This window comes from Alternaria rosae (genome assembly GCF_020736505.1).
Source record: "Alternaria rosae strain MPI-PUGE-AT-0040 chromosome Unknown BKA58scaffold_2, whole genome shotgun sequence".
Lineage (NCBI taxonomy): Eukaryota > Fungi > Ascomycota > Dothideomycetes > Pleosporales > Pleosporaceae > Alternaria > Alternaria rosae.
The window spans coordinates 4,673,584-4,686,964 of NW_025763571.1; the positions used below are offsets into that span (position 1 = coordinate 4,673,584).

Sequence of the window (13,381 nt, forward strand, 5' to 3'; positions counted from 1 at the left end):
ACAGGGGTACAGAGTCCGGACTAGCGCCTATGACCGCATTCTAGCTGCCTGCATCTCTACGCATCCATCTCCAGACTAAACATCCACGTCTTGCTAGCACACACTATACGACACAATGGCCGACACAGTACCGGCAAAGCTCAAGAGCCTACAGCTCGCGTCTTTTGCGAAACGCGCGGCACAGCTCGAGCGATTCAAGCCCATCATCACCTACTGGTGTGAGTACCGCGCGCGTTGACAAGAGGATTGTATGCTAAAACTAGGCAGTACGCTTCTACATCGTCCAAAGAATTATTGCCGGTGGACTACACTCGGCTGACCAAGAATGCACCGCCTACACGACCGATCTCATGGAAAAGCTGGAGCAAGCAAAGGCCGAGAACCCCAACGAGGATGCCTTGCTGGACGACACAGTCGCGAGCGCGTACTGCGAACAATTTGCGCTACAGACTCTCGCAAAGGCAGAAAGGGAGATGGCTGAGAATAGAGTGAATGGGTACGTACCAATCGTACAGCCTTATCGCCTTCCTTCGATCTGACATCGTTCCAGACAGACAGCCGATACCCTCCTCGCCGCCTCCACATTCCTCGAGATAATGTCGATATGGAAGAACAACGACACAGAGATCACTTCCAAAACAAAGTTTGCCAAATATCACGCGCTACGCATCGTCAAAGCCATCAAGGCCAACGAAGACCCCAATGCGACGAACCCCGTACAGGAAACATCGCAACAGCCCATGTCGCCCTCTGCTCTAGATCCGAACGACCCAGAAGTCCAGCGCATAAATCAAGGCGCCCCGCCTCAGAACCCATACCAACCATCCGTAGAGACAGCACCGAATACCTCGACCCAACCGTCGCCCAACTTCTCCGCACGCCAAGTATCACCACCACCTCCCAACCTCCCTTCTGCGCCTACCGGATATACTCAATCATCGCACAACGACGTCTCTCCAATATCGCAACCTGCCACCTCGAGGCAAGGCTCCGTAGTCTCGATCGGTGGTGGATACTTTCCGAGGACCGATGCTCCTGATCCTCCTACATTTACAGCAGAGACGACAGCACCAGGCCTACCAACCGCACCCATGGACGTAGACCCCATGACCTCTTCTCTGCCTACGAGCCCCCAGCCACCACAAGCCCCAGAACCATTAGATCCTGCAAGCTTCTATCAGAACCCGCAGGCTCCTCAACAGCCACCACCTCAAAACCCATACCAATCTCCTACGCCTCCACAAGTCCCGCAAAAGCCTCAGAGATTATCTTCCAGCTTCGGAGCACCCCCACAGCAATCTCAGTACGCTTCGCCCTCGCCACAGCCGCCTCAACAACAGTACCAACAAGGCGGATTCTCTCAGCCTGCTCAGCCGCAGTACCAATCAACACCCCAGCAGAATCCATACGCTCAACCGCAACCTCCTCTTCAGCAATCATTGCAGGGCCCTTTCAGGAACGATGAAGACTCCATAATGGAAGCCACAAAGCACGCGAAATGGGCCATCTCTGCGATGAACTTTGAAGATGCGGATACAGCTGTGAAGGAGCTTCGTACTGCTTTGCGGGCTCTAGGAGCGTTATAGGAACGTGATTATCCTTATGTGGAATTATAAAGAAGAGAAGCATAGATCTACAACCTTCGTGTGTTTTGTTGGTTTGATGTATACCCCTGTGTTATAGATAGATGCACCCTTTATAAGAACTGAGCCGAGGTAGCTGAAATGATACATAAGCTTTTGATCAGGCATGACCAAATTGAAGAATCCAAAAGCTGGCCCTAGTACTCTGATGCAATCAACCTCCATGTTGTAAACTCCAACCCAAAGTGAAGCTCATCGATCGCATCCGTTGGCCGTATATCCACAATTCTGCCAAGACTCCATCGTGCACGTGCCTTGAGTTCAAAGCTTAAGAGCCGAAAATCCAACCACCTCTTCCTCACTCTCTATCGACCTTCACATCACAAGGGCGACTGCATGTAGTCATGCATCTGAGGCTCATTCGTAAAAGCTGTAATTCATGATACAGCGGCGAAGATGGCGCCCATCACACCTCTCAATGCGGCGGATATAACTGAAAAAGCGCGCCGGGAGCTGCTGCTTCTGCTCGAGGGTGTAAGGTAATATCAACGTCGCAGATCGCTGCACCATCTAACGCGTGCGGACAGATCAGAGGAAAGAAGAACCTCGTGCTAGAGAAAGCTCTCGCAGGCCCGCTGAACTTGCTTGTCAAGTTCTCCACGCTCCAGGAATATGGCGTCGACAAGCCCTTCTTCCTTGAGAACGACAATGTCGACTCTTCTCAGCGCAACATCGTCTTCCTTGTTAGAGGCGAGAAAGCGAAGACTGTAATGGCTGTTGCTGGTAAGTGAAGCTCCTTCGGCTTCCTTACTTGTTCTCTTCCATTTGCCTCGCGGCATTCGGAGCTTTTGGGTCAAAAAGTAGGCTAGACAGATCGTACCCACTCTGCCTAGCCAGTCTTGATCCCTAGATTGAACATAGCACTTCTTTTGGATTGCCCTTCATCTCCATGTAGGAGCAGTCTATTGTACGGTGCTAACATACTAGATAGATCAAATCAAACGTATACGGCGAGACAGCCAAATTGAACATGAATTCTCCATCTTCTGGGTGCCGCGCCGTACTATGACCTCGGACCAACTGCTTGAAGAAGCGGGTGTCTTGGGTGAAGCTAGCGTGAGCGAATGGCCGCTGTTCTTCGTGCCGCTTGCAGATGATGTGCTATCGCTTGAACTTGAAGATGCTGTGTCGGACCTATATCTTGTATGTGCGTCTTGCATCTGATGTGGATGTGTTACTAATATTGCGTAGAAGAAAGATCCTACTGCAATTTACTTGTCGGCCAAAGCACTCATGCTTCAGCAGCAGAAGTATGGTCTCTTCCCGCGCATCATCGGAAAAGGTGACAATGGCAAGCGGCTTGCCGACCTACTCATCCGTATGCGTACCGAAGTCACGGCTGGTGAGACCTCTGCCGGCGGCGGACCATCATTCCTGGGCTTAGCACCTAGTTCCAACATTGACAGCCTCATCATCGTTGATCGGGAAGTCGACTTCCCGACAGTGCTACTGACTCAGTTGACGTACGAAGGCCTCATCGATGAGGTCTTTAACATCACCGCTAACCAGACGGAAGTCGACTCTTCCATAGCAGGCGGTGCCCAACCTCAGCAAGGCCAGACTGGATCAGCATCTACGAGTATGAAGCGCAAAATCATGATTGATTCGAAAGACGCTTTATACGCCGATCTGGGCGATGCAAACTTTGCTATCGTCGGCAATCTGCTGAATCAAGCGGCTCGTCGTCTGCAGAGCAGCACAGGACGTGACCAGCTTGCTACAAAGACGACTTCAGAGCTTCGTGACTTCGTCGCCAAGTTGCCGGGCTACCAGGCCGAGCAAGCAAGCTTGAAACTACACACTAGCTTGGCTGAGGAGATTATCAAGTTTACACGCACCGACATCTTCACGCGAAGCCTCGAAGTGCAACAAAACATCATGTCCGGCGCCGACCCAACGACACAGCACGATCTCATCAACGAGCTCATCAACCGCGATGTACCGCTCCCCGCTATACTCCGCTTGCTCTGCCTAGAGTCCACCACCAACGCCGGCATTCGTCCGAAAGATCTCGAGGCTTTCAAACGCGCCATCATCCAAGCTTACGGTCCGCAGCACATCCTGACCCTCGCCTCCCTCGAGAAGATGGGCCTACTAGGCCCACGAGGCGGCGTGAGTCTAGGCGGAGTAGGCGCGCCAGCGAAGCCCGGTAGCGTAACAAATTACACGCCCCTGCGAAAGAGTCTAAAGCTCTGGGATGACGATGTAAACGAAGCAAGTCCCAACGACATCAGCTACACCTTCTCCGGCTACGCACCCCTCAGCGTCCGCATAATCCAATCCATCATCCAGAAGCACACACTCGCCAACGCCATTAAACCCCCCTCCGACCCCCGCGCAAGCGCACAAGCCAACCCCCTCGCCCAAGGCCTCCGCATCTTCGACGATGCAAGCAAATACATCCGCGGCGCCACATTTGATGAGACGCAAAAGGGCGAGGAGAAGGCCGTCAAAGCGCGACAGCTGTTGAATGGGAGTGCAGGTGAGAAGAACAAGACTATCGTCGTTTTCTTCCTGGGTGGTGTCACGAGGGCTGAGATTGCGGCGTTAAGGTTTGTAGGCGAGAAATTGAAGGAGAGTGGTGGGGAAGGGAGGGGGAGCAGGATTGTGGTTTGTGCGACGAATGTGGTTAAAGGGGAGGGGTTGGTAGGGAGTGCGATTGAGAAGCAGAGGTTCAAGGCTTGAGATAGTGGTGGTGGTGGTATGTGATAGCGCGTAGGTGTCGATATGAACTCTCCTAATAAGTCCCTTTTCTTGAGAGCGGTCACTTCTTCTCTCCTTGTGCTCCCGTTCTCTCCCTTCGAATGTTCCCTAGCAACCCTCGTTGCATCGACACAATCACCCTGATCCACGACATCGCCAGAGAGGATGATATCCGCACCAGTAGGTCTTGTGCAGCTCATCCTAAGTCTAATCTGGGCCCGTTTCAACTCGGGCTCTTGGCTGCACATCCGCCGCATCTAGCACCACAATTCCTACTCTGGGATGTCTGACGTCTTTCACTTGGCTGAGGTTCAATTCGCGAATGGCCTGCTCGATATCCTGCAAGCCTCCAAGACTTGGTGGGTATTGTACGCACCCACGAATAGCAGTCAAGGGCGCTAACGAAGCTGCAGAATACATGGACTCATCATCTCGTCGAGATGCCAATTACGGTATGACCTGGAGGTACTCACTGCAATCGGCAGCGACAGGCAAAGTATCATGATAGAGCCTGATGTGATTCGAAGTGTGTTGGAATGGCATGGTAGTACATAACCATGATAGAGCCAGGAGGTATTCGCTATTCGTCGCAAAGACAATCTGAGGCTAACACAACAATATAGCAGTCACATCAACAATCATAACGAAGATGTATTCAGTGAAGTCATTTCAATTTCCTTTCCACTCTCTCCATGTAGCTACCTCGTGAGTTACATAAGAGACATTGACCGCTGGCATACTTTTGCAGAACATCCATTACGATCGTTTCGTCAGGCATCGTCGTGAAAGTACAAAGAAGACTTTTCCGCGTTCCTGAATACCGGGAACCCATGAAAGATAAGGAACCAAACACACTAAGTCTATCGTTAAATGCCGCAATAGATGAAACTCCGTTCGCAGCTCGCAGTCTGGGTATCCTGCACGTGCGCCCTTCCTTCCTTCCTGCACGCCCTTGTGGCGCTGCTGTCATGTGATGCGCTTATCGGGTGGAGAAGGCCTTGGTGACAGTGCGCTTGAGCGCAAGCTCCTTCTTCTTCAGGTCATCAGCGGGGGCGTCCTCAACCTCGAGCTGAGCCATGGCGTCAGAGAGAGCAGACTCGATCTTCTCCTTCTGACCACGCTTGAGGCGGATGGATGTGGTGGGGTCGGAGATCATCTCCTCAACGCGGGAGATGTAGGACTCAAGCTGTTGCCTTGACTCGAACTTCTTGCTGAAGGCCTCATCGGAGGACTTGAACTTCTGGGCGTCGTTGATCATGTTCTCGATGTCGGCAGACGAGAGCTTGCCGACAGCGTTGGAGATGGTGATGTTGGCACTGCGGCCAGAGGTCTTCTCGGTGGCGGTGACCTTCAGGATACCGTTGACGTCGACCTCGAAGACGACCTCAAGGACGGCCTCACCAGCGCGCATGGGAGGAATGGGTGCGAGGGTGAACTCTCCGAGAGAGGTGTTGTCCTCGCAGTTGACACGCTCACCCTGGAAGACGGGGAATTGGACCTGAATACGAAGTCAGTATTTGCCTTATACGCAGTTCATACATAGCGAAAACCTACGGTCTGCTGGTTGTCGGCAACGGTAGTGAATGTCCTCTTCTTGATGGTCTAAATTCGAAGTTAGCGAATGTCATGTTTTTCAGCGATGGCGATACATACAGGGACGGTCTGACCGCGGGGAACGACGGGAGCGAAGATGTTACCCTCCATGGCTACACCAAGGGAGAGGGGAACGACATCGAGAAGGAGGAGGTCGGCAGTCTCGGCGGAGGTGGCCTTTCCGGAAAGGATACCAGCCTGGACGGCGGCACCGTAGGCAACGGCCTCATCGGGGTTGATGCTCTTCTCGAGCTTCTTGCCGTTGAAGTAGTCGCTGAGGAGCTTCTGGATCTTGGGGATACGGGTAGAACCACCAACAAGGACGATCTCGTCAACCTTGTCCTTGGCGATGCTGGCATCCTTGAGAACCTGGGCAACGGGGTCCAGAGTGCCAGCGAAGGCCTTCTGGTTCAAGTCCTCGAAACGAGCACGGGTGATGTTGGCGTTGAAGTCCTCACCGTCGAACAGCGAGTCGATTTCAACAGTGGTCTGGGTGGCGTTGGAGAGAGTACGCTTGGCACGCTCGCAAGCAGTTCGGAGACGACGGAGGGCACGGGCGTCACCGCTGATGTCCTTCTTCGTCTTCTTGGTGAATTCCTTCTTGAAGTGATCAAGGAGGTTGGTGTCGAAGTCCTGTCCACCTGTGACGAAGTCAGTATATGTCTCACATGCAACTCGTACAGCCAGAACTTACCCAAATGTGTGTCACCGGCGGTAGCCTTGACAGTGAAGACACCACCCTGAATGTGAAGAAGAGACACATCGAAAGTACCACCACCAAGATCGTAGATGAGGACGTTCCTCTCCTTGTCAGACTTTCCGGAACCGAGACCGTAAGCGATAGCGGCGGCGGTAGGCTCGTTGATGATACGGAGAACGTTCAGGCCAGCAATGGCACCGGCGTCCTTGGTGGCTTGACGCTGGTTGTCGTTGAAGTAGGCGGGAACGGTAATGACGGCCTTCTCGACCTTCTTTCCGAGCTTGGTCTCAGCGACCTCCTTCATCTGTCGATTTTGTTAGCCGTTGCCCCGCCATGCTAAGTGTGTGCGCAGATCTTACCTTGACGAGAACCATGGCAGAGATCTCCTGGGGAGAGAACTGCTTGGTCTCACCGAGGTACTCAACCTCGACGAGAGGGCTACCGCCCTGGTCAACGACCTTGAATGGCCATGACTTGATGTCCTTTGTGACGGTCTCGTCCTCGAATCGGCGACCAATGAGACGCCTGCGAAAGTCAGTCGGCTGATCGTGCGCGTGCGACGATTGAATGGCAGAACTCACTTGACATCGAAGACGGTGTTCTCAGGGTTCATAGCAGCCTGGTTCTTGGCCGCCTCACCGATGAGACGCTCCTCGCTGGTGAAGGACACGAACGAGGGAGTGGTGAAGCTACCCTGCTCGTTGGCGACTGTGGGCAAACATTGTTAGACAATGGTCTTCTCATAGCAGGAGTGGCGGGCGCATACTGATCTCGACATTGGTGCCCTCGTAGTTGGCAACGCAAGAGTAGGTGGTGCCTGCGATATTGTTAGCACACACGCATCCCACTGTGGGGTAATTCGCGAATATTACGCACCAAGATCGATGCCGATGGCACCCTCGTAGACTTCGTCGCTCATGATTGCGGTATGTGTATAAGGAACAACCTGAAAAATTGAAGAGCAGGAAGGTGTTGGAGAGAAGGTGGAAAAGAGGGTTGGGAATCTTTTTCGCGCTTGCTTAAAGGCGAGCGATCAGAGAAAAATTGGCCTGGCAGGGATCTCTCGTAGTGTCGGCGAATGACGCTAGGCAAACTCGGTTAACCTGGCGCGGCGCTTATCGATACTCAATGAAAAACCACCCATCAAACATCAACATACGTCCCAGCCTCGGCCCGCTGAGAAAGAAAAGAGTCCGGACCGTGACATGTAGAGAAGGTGCCCCGCAGCCAAGCTTTGACAGCCACTGGGAAGGTTTGAAACAAGACCTGCCTATATCGTCGTCTGTCTTGCAAATCTACGCTGGTATATGTCTGGCACTATCATCCCAAAATATTTGGAGCGTGGAGTGGTACGGTAGTTGTCCAGCAGACTTATCCTAGTGAGCCATAGGTCTCGAAATTGAGCCATCTTCTTGCCCCTCCTGCCGGCTCAATGGACGCCAGATCCAAGACTGGCTACCTTCGTCGTGAAGTATATCCACCCCAGCTCAGGAAATTTACACCGGTACGCATCCGACTTTCGGATCTCAGCATCCCTTGGATCTTGAAGCGTTCATTATCATAGTTTCCACCCAGCAAAGTCGCCGAGGGTGCCTACTTGAGGCACCATCTTCATAACCAGACTCAGATGTCGATCTCCTTGCCAGATCCTTGGAATTCGGATACGAAACCATGAATTCCTTCACGGTAAGCTATACCCATGGCCAGCTTCACATTGATACCTACGTATACGCATAGGGTCATCATATCGATCCTTCCAAGCTTTTGGACTGCCATGTATTTGTCAGAAACGTTGGTACCAGTCCGACTGTTTGCCAGGATCCGAACGATACTAACATTTATTCACTGTAATTTGGCCTACAACTAGTAACAGCAGTGCATGCGAGCTGCCATTATATGCATTGCCACATCAAGAAGGCTGCTTACGGCACGGTTCTGAGTAACACACCATTACCACCCGCATACCCAACGATACATCTCGATCACCATTCAATATGTTCGAACCTTTCTCTAAACCTTCTCCCTTAGTCGTAGAGATCCCACATCATTATCTAGCCAGCTACCACGGCCAACAATGCCTCGCACCCAACCGGCCCAACCCTACTACGCTATCTACAACAAAGGCAGATTCTTCGACACATTCACCCCTCGCGTCCTAGATGTCTTCTCCACTCGTGCCCTAGCCATGACTTCTGCCGGGAAGATTACACTAGTTTACGTACGGACTTACTCCGACGCCTTGAATATCAAATACGTTGGCGACAACAGCGACATTAAGATCGTCACACAGCACAGCGACATCGTCGGCACGTCTACAACGTCTGCTCAGACCGTCTTCGTCGCCGTGGACGCCTCTGGCAGCGATGTTGTCGAAACAGCCATTTCGGGCACCGCAGATGATGCATAGACAGCATGTGAAGTCATGAAGCGCAAGAGGGGTCACGACTGGAAGGATGAGAAAGCATGGACTGACAAGATGGGATGTAGGCATGGGGTGGCGAAGTTCAAAGTGTCACAGCAGTTGGCTGGTTTGGGTACGATGGGTATCTTGAGACATCACTGGTACGTCAAGGAGTTTGTGGTTGACAAGGGGGTAGAGTAGAAGATTGTGATATAACGCCCGCCTGAAGTTCTTGCCACATGGCGCGCAGTACTTCCATCCTCGCCCTTCCTCCCGGTTCCCCCTCTTGTGCCTTGTCGTAGCACCATGAACATCGAAGTCGGCCTGATCACCACAAGAGATCTTGCATATCGCGCAATGAGAAGTCTTGTCTGTGATAGCCTTTTGTCGATTGGCGTAGGTCTTGGGATAGTGCTTTGCATTCCCGGTCTTCTGAGATGCCTTGAACTCTGAGGTGGTGTCTTCTCTCTCCTGTGTTGAGTACTTCCTCAGATACTCAAGGTTCTTCTCACGTGTTAGAGTCGCTATCTCCTCGAGTTCCTCGGTTGGTATGTTGTGGTGCCCTTTGACAAGGTCAAGTGGGGAAGTGTGGTTCTTCTCGGAGGAATGGTGCTTAGAGTAGAGCTGTGAGTGAGCGGATCTACAATCCTTGGTAGGAAAAAAGGGTTGTGCAGACTACATGGTTCGAAAATGGAGCGTAGCTTGGTGGGAGGAGACGACGTAGTCGACAAGATGAGTAAAGCCATAGGCCCCACAGCCTGACTACGAAGATGTATTCGTAGAACCTCAGAATAGAAGATGGCCACGTTCCTTGTTGTCGACTTCGCAAAGTGATGGACTGCACTCTTTGGTAGAAATGGCATCAAAGGCGACAGTATGGTACTCAATAGCGAGCGACTTTTCACGACTTTGGGAACAGTAAAAGCCGCACATAGAGTATCACTTTCAATACTCGATTATCATGACCTCAGCCGTAACATCATATCCATTTCCCATAAATCTCCCCCATTGATCTTATCATGAACGCCATAAACACCATCCCATGCTTCATGCTCATCCAGCACCTCGTCCCTCTGCCCCTCAGACCTTCTCATCGTGGAAAACAAAGCTAATATCCCTCGGCCGTTGAGTATTATACCTAACAAAGTTCTCATCTCCCTGCGGCCTCTCCTTCTTCGTGTTGCTCGTAAGCATACTCTGCAAGCTCACACACACGCTCTCGACGTTGTGGACGGGGGACCAGCCGGAGCGGTCGAGCAGGTCGAGGCAGATGATGCCGTTGGAGTAGATGTGCGGGTGCCAGGGTATGGGGTGGGTTTCGTCGCGGAGGAAGATTACTTCGGGGGCCTGGGGAGAGGGGAATTAGTAAGGGTCGCTTCGGGGGAGGGTGCGGATGGGAAGAACGGGTGGAAGGAGGGGAGGAAGGGAGGATTTGAGATGGTGTGGTGAGCAGGTAGTATGGGAAGGGAAGACGTACTTCAATAGGATACTGCGGCGTAAAGCTAAACTTCAACCGATACGTTTCGCCCTCGTACAACGGATTCGAGTCCATAACTTGAATGTCCATGAGCCAGGTCTGGAAGTCGTCGGCTTTGATGAGCGTGATGCCTGGTGGGAGTTTCTCGTGCATCTATACGGCATTCCATTAGCGACTTTATTCCTCTGAATGTACATTCCCACATCCGTTTTGTTCATATCGGGGTTGGGTGGTGTAGGTAGACTTTCGCGCGTCGATAGGCGTCTGGCGTGCAGGAACGTGGTTCGACAGGCGATGGACAACGAACGAGAAGATTACGGTACCTTTGCGAGCTCCTATCATACACGTTAGATTCTCCGTCTTTACATAAATCGCGTTGCACTCAAGCTCCATCCCAGAGCTCAAGACCAAGAAGACATACCTTGCCCAACCGTTTCGACGCGAACATCTCGAGATATGCAGCAGCAGCGCGTCCTTCAATTCAGAGTCTTCCCGTAGGTGTACGTTGATAACGCTGGATTCCAAGCGTATCCAGTGCACACTTCGTATACCGTAGCTTCGTTCCTCGGTAGCAGTCCAGCTCACAAGCTCATGTACAAGCGGTGACCCTGCAGGCGGGTGGACAACGTGTGGGGGAGGGGCAACCGCGCGCGTATCGGGTAGCAGGCTAGGATTGAGAGAGCGGTTGGAATTCAGGTCGTACGATTGGAGTGGGCGACAGGGAAAAGGCGGGAAGATTGGAGGTAAAGGTGATAGGATGTGTGAATTGTTTGCGCGGTCGCTGCCTGATGTCTCGGTGCTCGGCTTTGTTGCGAAGGTTGATTCACGCGGCGCGCGGATGCGAGGACGGAACACGGCGTCTGGAACTATACGTCACCTTAAGAAGTGACCATTTATCAAAATTTAGCACTGTGTATGCAGCAACATGGTAGATAATTTATTGAATATTCGAAATAGTATTCGATCGACCCGTGATATCTCTCGCGCCGTACGCCATACCGTAGCTTTTCCCAGCCAAGTTATACACACCTGCAGACAACACTGCAACGAAAATCATTACTAGAAACGCAATGTAGAACCAAGAAGAATACGCTCAAGGACGTCGCTCCAAGCCTACGAGTAAAAAGCGCCCTTCTGGAAACTCTCGACACCCATATCGCCCGCCTTGCTCTCCATCTTCGGGCCGACCTTCTCTGGTACTGGGGCTCCGGTCATGGTAGCAGTCCTGCTTGCGGCGCTGCTGTTCGTCATTGTTTGTGTTCTGCTACCAGCTGGGCTTCCGCTCTGGCTACCACTTGTAATCTGTGCGGGGGTCTTGCGCTGGATAGTCTCGAGGTAGATGCCAGGGAGGTAGCCCATGCGTCCGTCTCTTGACCTGCATTTCCACCATTCTGATGCGTTGCCCATGGGATCGCTCTTGCTGAGCACAGCGACCATGTCGCCCTTCTTCACTGACAAGTCCATTCCCTGCATGTTGGCGTTGGGTGTGAAGTCGTAGAGTGCGCGGCAGAATTCGAGCTTGTTGGGGTCGAGCGGCTGTCCGGCTTGTGGGTTTTCGAGCATCTTCTGTTGCTCTTGGGCTTCTTGTGATCGTGCAAGCGCCTTGATGAGCTTGCCCATTAGGTAGGGTAGACCGAAAACAGCGAGCATGAAAACAATGAATGGCTTCTTGGAAGGCTTAGCGGGGGCTGGCGAGCCGTCGGGCATACGTCCGTTGAAGGCTGCGAAACTTGCGGGGGTGAGGGCGGTCGCGTCTGCCGGTAGGGGTCGTCCGGTGAGCTTTGCGATTGCCGTCCGTATCCATCGCATTATTGTGTAGATGCCCAATACCGAGCCAAGCGTTTGTCGTAGGTTTCCGAACTGCTCTGCCACGGATACCATGGCTGCCGATGTTAGCATATCGCTGGAGGTTGGAAAGGGGCGGACATACCGAAGAATGACGAATGTGTCGCCATATACGTGCTCTGAAGCATCTGTGCAAAGCCGCCGAATGCGCCGACAATGTTCTCAATCAGCTGAAAGGTCGCTGCTGTGCTCTGGCTGAAGGACTGTGTAAGGCTGCTGTTTGGGTCGCCCGGCATGCCTCCCATTCCGCCGTACATTCCGCCCATACCCATGCCCATACCTCCCATGCCACCATACATGCCACCCATACCGCCCATGCCACCGTACATGGAGCCGTAACCACCGCCCATGCTGGAGTAGGGCGAGCTGTAGCTGCTCATCCCCCCATATCCGCTGCTGTAGGGGGAGCCGTATCGGTTGTTCATGCCCGAGTAGTTGGACGCGTTGCGGTTCGCGACGGTGCTGAGCGAGTCCGGCACGGATGGTAGCGGAGGCGCGCTCGAGGATGTGGCTGTCGAAGTGGGTGTTGTGCTGCTATTCGATCCAGTGAGGCCTGTGTTGTTGTTAGTCGCGATGTCCCTGACGTATCGGATGGCTGGCGGACTCACCAACCGAGGCACTCGTCGCGCCGTTGCTCGTCTCCCAAGGCTTTGGCGGCGATGGCGCAGACATGTTTCCGTGGGTGCCTCCTCCGCGCTGTGTGCGCAGTACAGAGAGTGACTGTGCAGAGACGATGGCGGATGTCGTCAGCAAACGTCAAGAGGCTGGCAATTCGCGGCGATCGGGGCTGCGAGTTTTTGCGGGGAAACTGCGCCGGCCGAGACTGGCAATCGCTCAAGGGGCGGATCCGCGTCGACAGTGGCTGCACGCGAGCAGGAATTCGGGGGATGGATTAGATGCGAATTGTGTGTAGATGGGAGTCGAGGCGATGAGTAGATGCGCAATGTTGTCGGCCGGGATGCGGCTGGTCGTCGTTCACGGACGCTGAGTCGCGAACAGACCTCGGTTTCTCGTGCCCG

General features: G+C 53.1%; 5 protein-coding genes across 5 annotated transcripts; 2 read left to right on the forward strand and 3 right to left on the reverse strand.

Annotated features, from left to right (window-relative positions):
- The first annotated feature begins 68 nt into the window (after positions 1-68).
- Positions 69-1,764, forward strand: BKA58DRAFT_466779 (Vta1 like-domain-containing protein). The gene is made up of 3 exons (XM_046175032.1): positions 69-218; positions 268-496; positions 551-1,764. Exons 1-3 carry the CDS (start codon positions 116-118, stop codon positions 1,584-1,586), a joined length of 1,368 nt encoding a protein of 455 aa, XP_046030022.1. The 5' UTR covers positions 69-115; the 3' UTR covers positions 1,587-1,764.
- A 188-nt stretch (positions 1,765-1,952) lies between these two features.
- BKA58DRAFT_378822 (Sec1-like protein) lies at positions 1,953-4,410 on the forward strand. Its single transcript, XM_046169748.1, has 4 exons — positions 1,953-2,117; positions 2,171-2,366; positions 2,575-2,786; positions 2,835-4,410. Exons 1-4 carry the CDS (start codon positions 2,040-2,042, stop codon positions 4,326-4,328), a joined length of 1,980 nt encoding a protein of 659 aa, XP_046030023.1. The 5' UTR covers positions 1,953-2,039; the 3' UTR covers positions 4,329-4,410.
- Positions 4,411-5,000: 590 nt separating this feature from the next.
- Positions 5,001-7,743, reverse strand: BKA58DRAFT_466781 (heat shock protein-like protein). Its single transcript, XM_046175033.1, has 8 exons — positions 7,516-7,743; positions 7,406-7,456; positions 7,221-7,347; positions 6,999-7,164; positions 6,634-6,943; positions 6,000-6,580; positions 5,901-5,948; positions 5,001-5,844 (listed from the first exon to the last, which is right to left on the reverse strand). The coding sequence occupies exons 1-8, from the start codon at positions 7,556-7,558 to the stop codon at positions 5,326-5,328; spliced, it is 1,845 nt and encodes a 614-aa protein (XP_046030024.1). The 5' UTR covers positions 7,559-7,743; the 3' UTR covers positions 5,001-5,325.
- A 2,377-nt stretch (positions 7,744-10,120) lies between these two features.
- BKA58DRAFT_307593 (ubiquitin-conjugating enzyme/RWD-like protein) lies at positions 10,121-10,670 on the reverse strand (the record flags this gene model as incomplete). The annotated part of the gene is made up of 2 exons (XM_046167171.1): positions 10,121-10,387; positions 10,518-10,670. 2 exons carry the CDS (start codon positions 10,668-10,670, stop codon positions 10,121-10,123), a joined length of 420 nt encoding a protein of 139 aa, XP_046030025.1.
- A 763-nt stretch (positions 10,671-11,433) lies between these two features.
- Positions 11,434-13,346, reverse strand: BKA58DRAFT_378832 (Peroxin 13, N-terminal region-domain-containing protein). Its single transcript, XM_046169749.1, has 3 exons — positions 12,971-13,346; positions 12,448-12,915; positions 11,434-12,400 (listed from the first exon to the last, which is right to left on the reverse strand). Exons 1-3 carry the CDS (start codon positions 13,032-13,034, stop codon positions 11,631-11,633), a joined length of 1,302 nt encoding a protein of 433 aa, XP_046030026.1. The 5' UTR covers positions 13,035-13,346; the 3' UTR covers positions 11,434-11,630.
- Between the last annotated feature and the right edge of the window lie 35 nt (positions 13,347-13,381).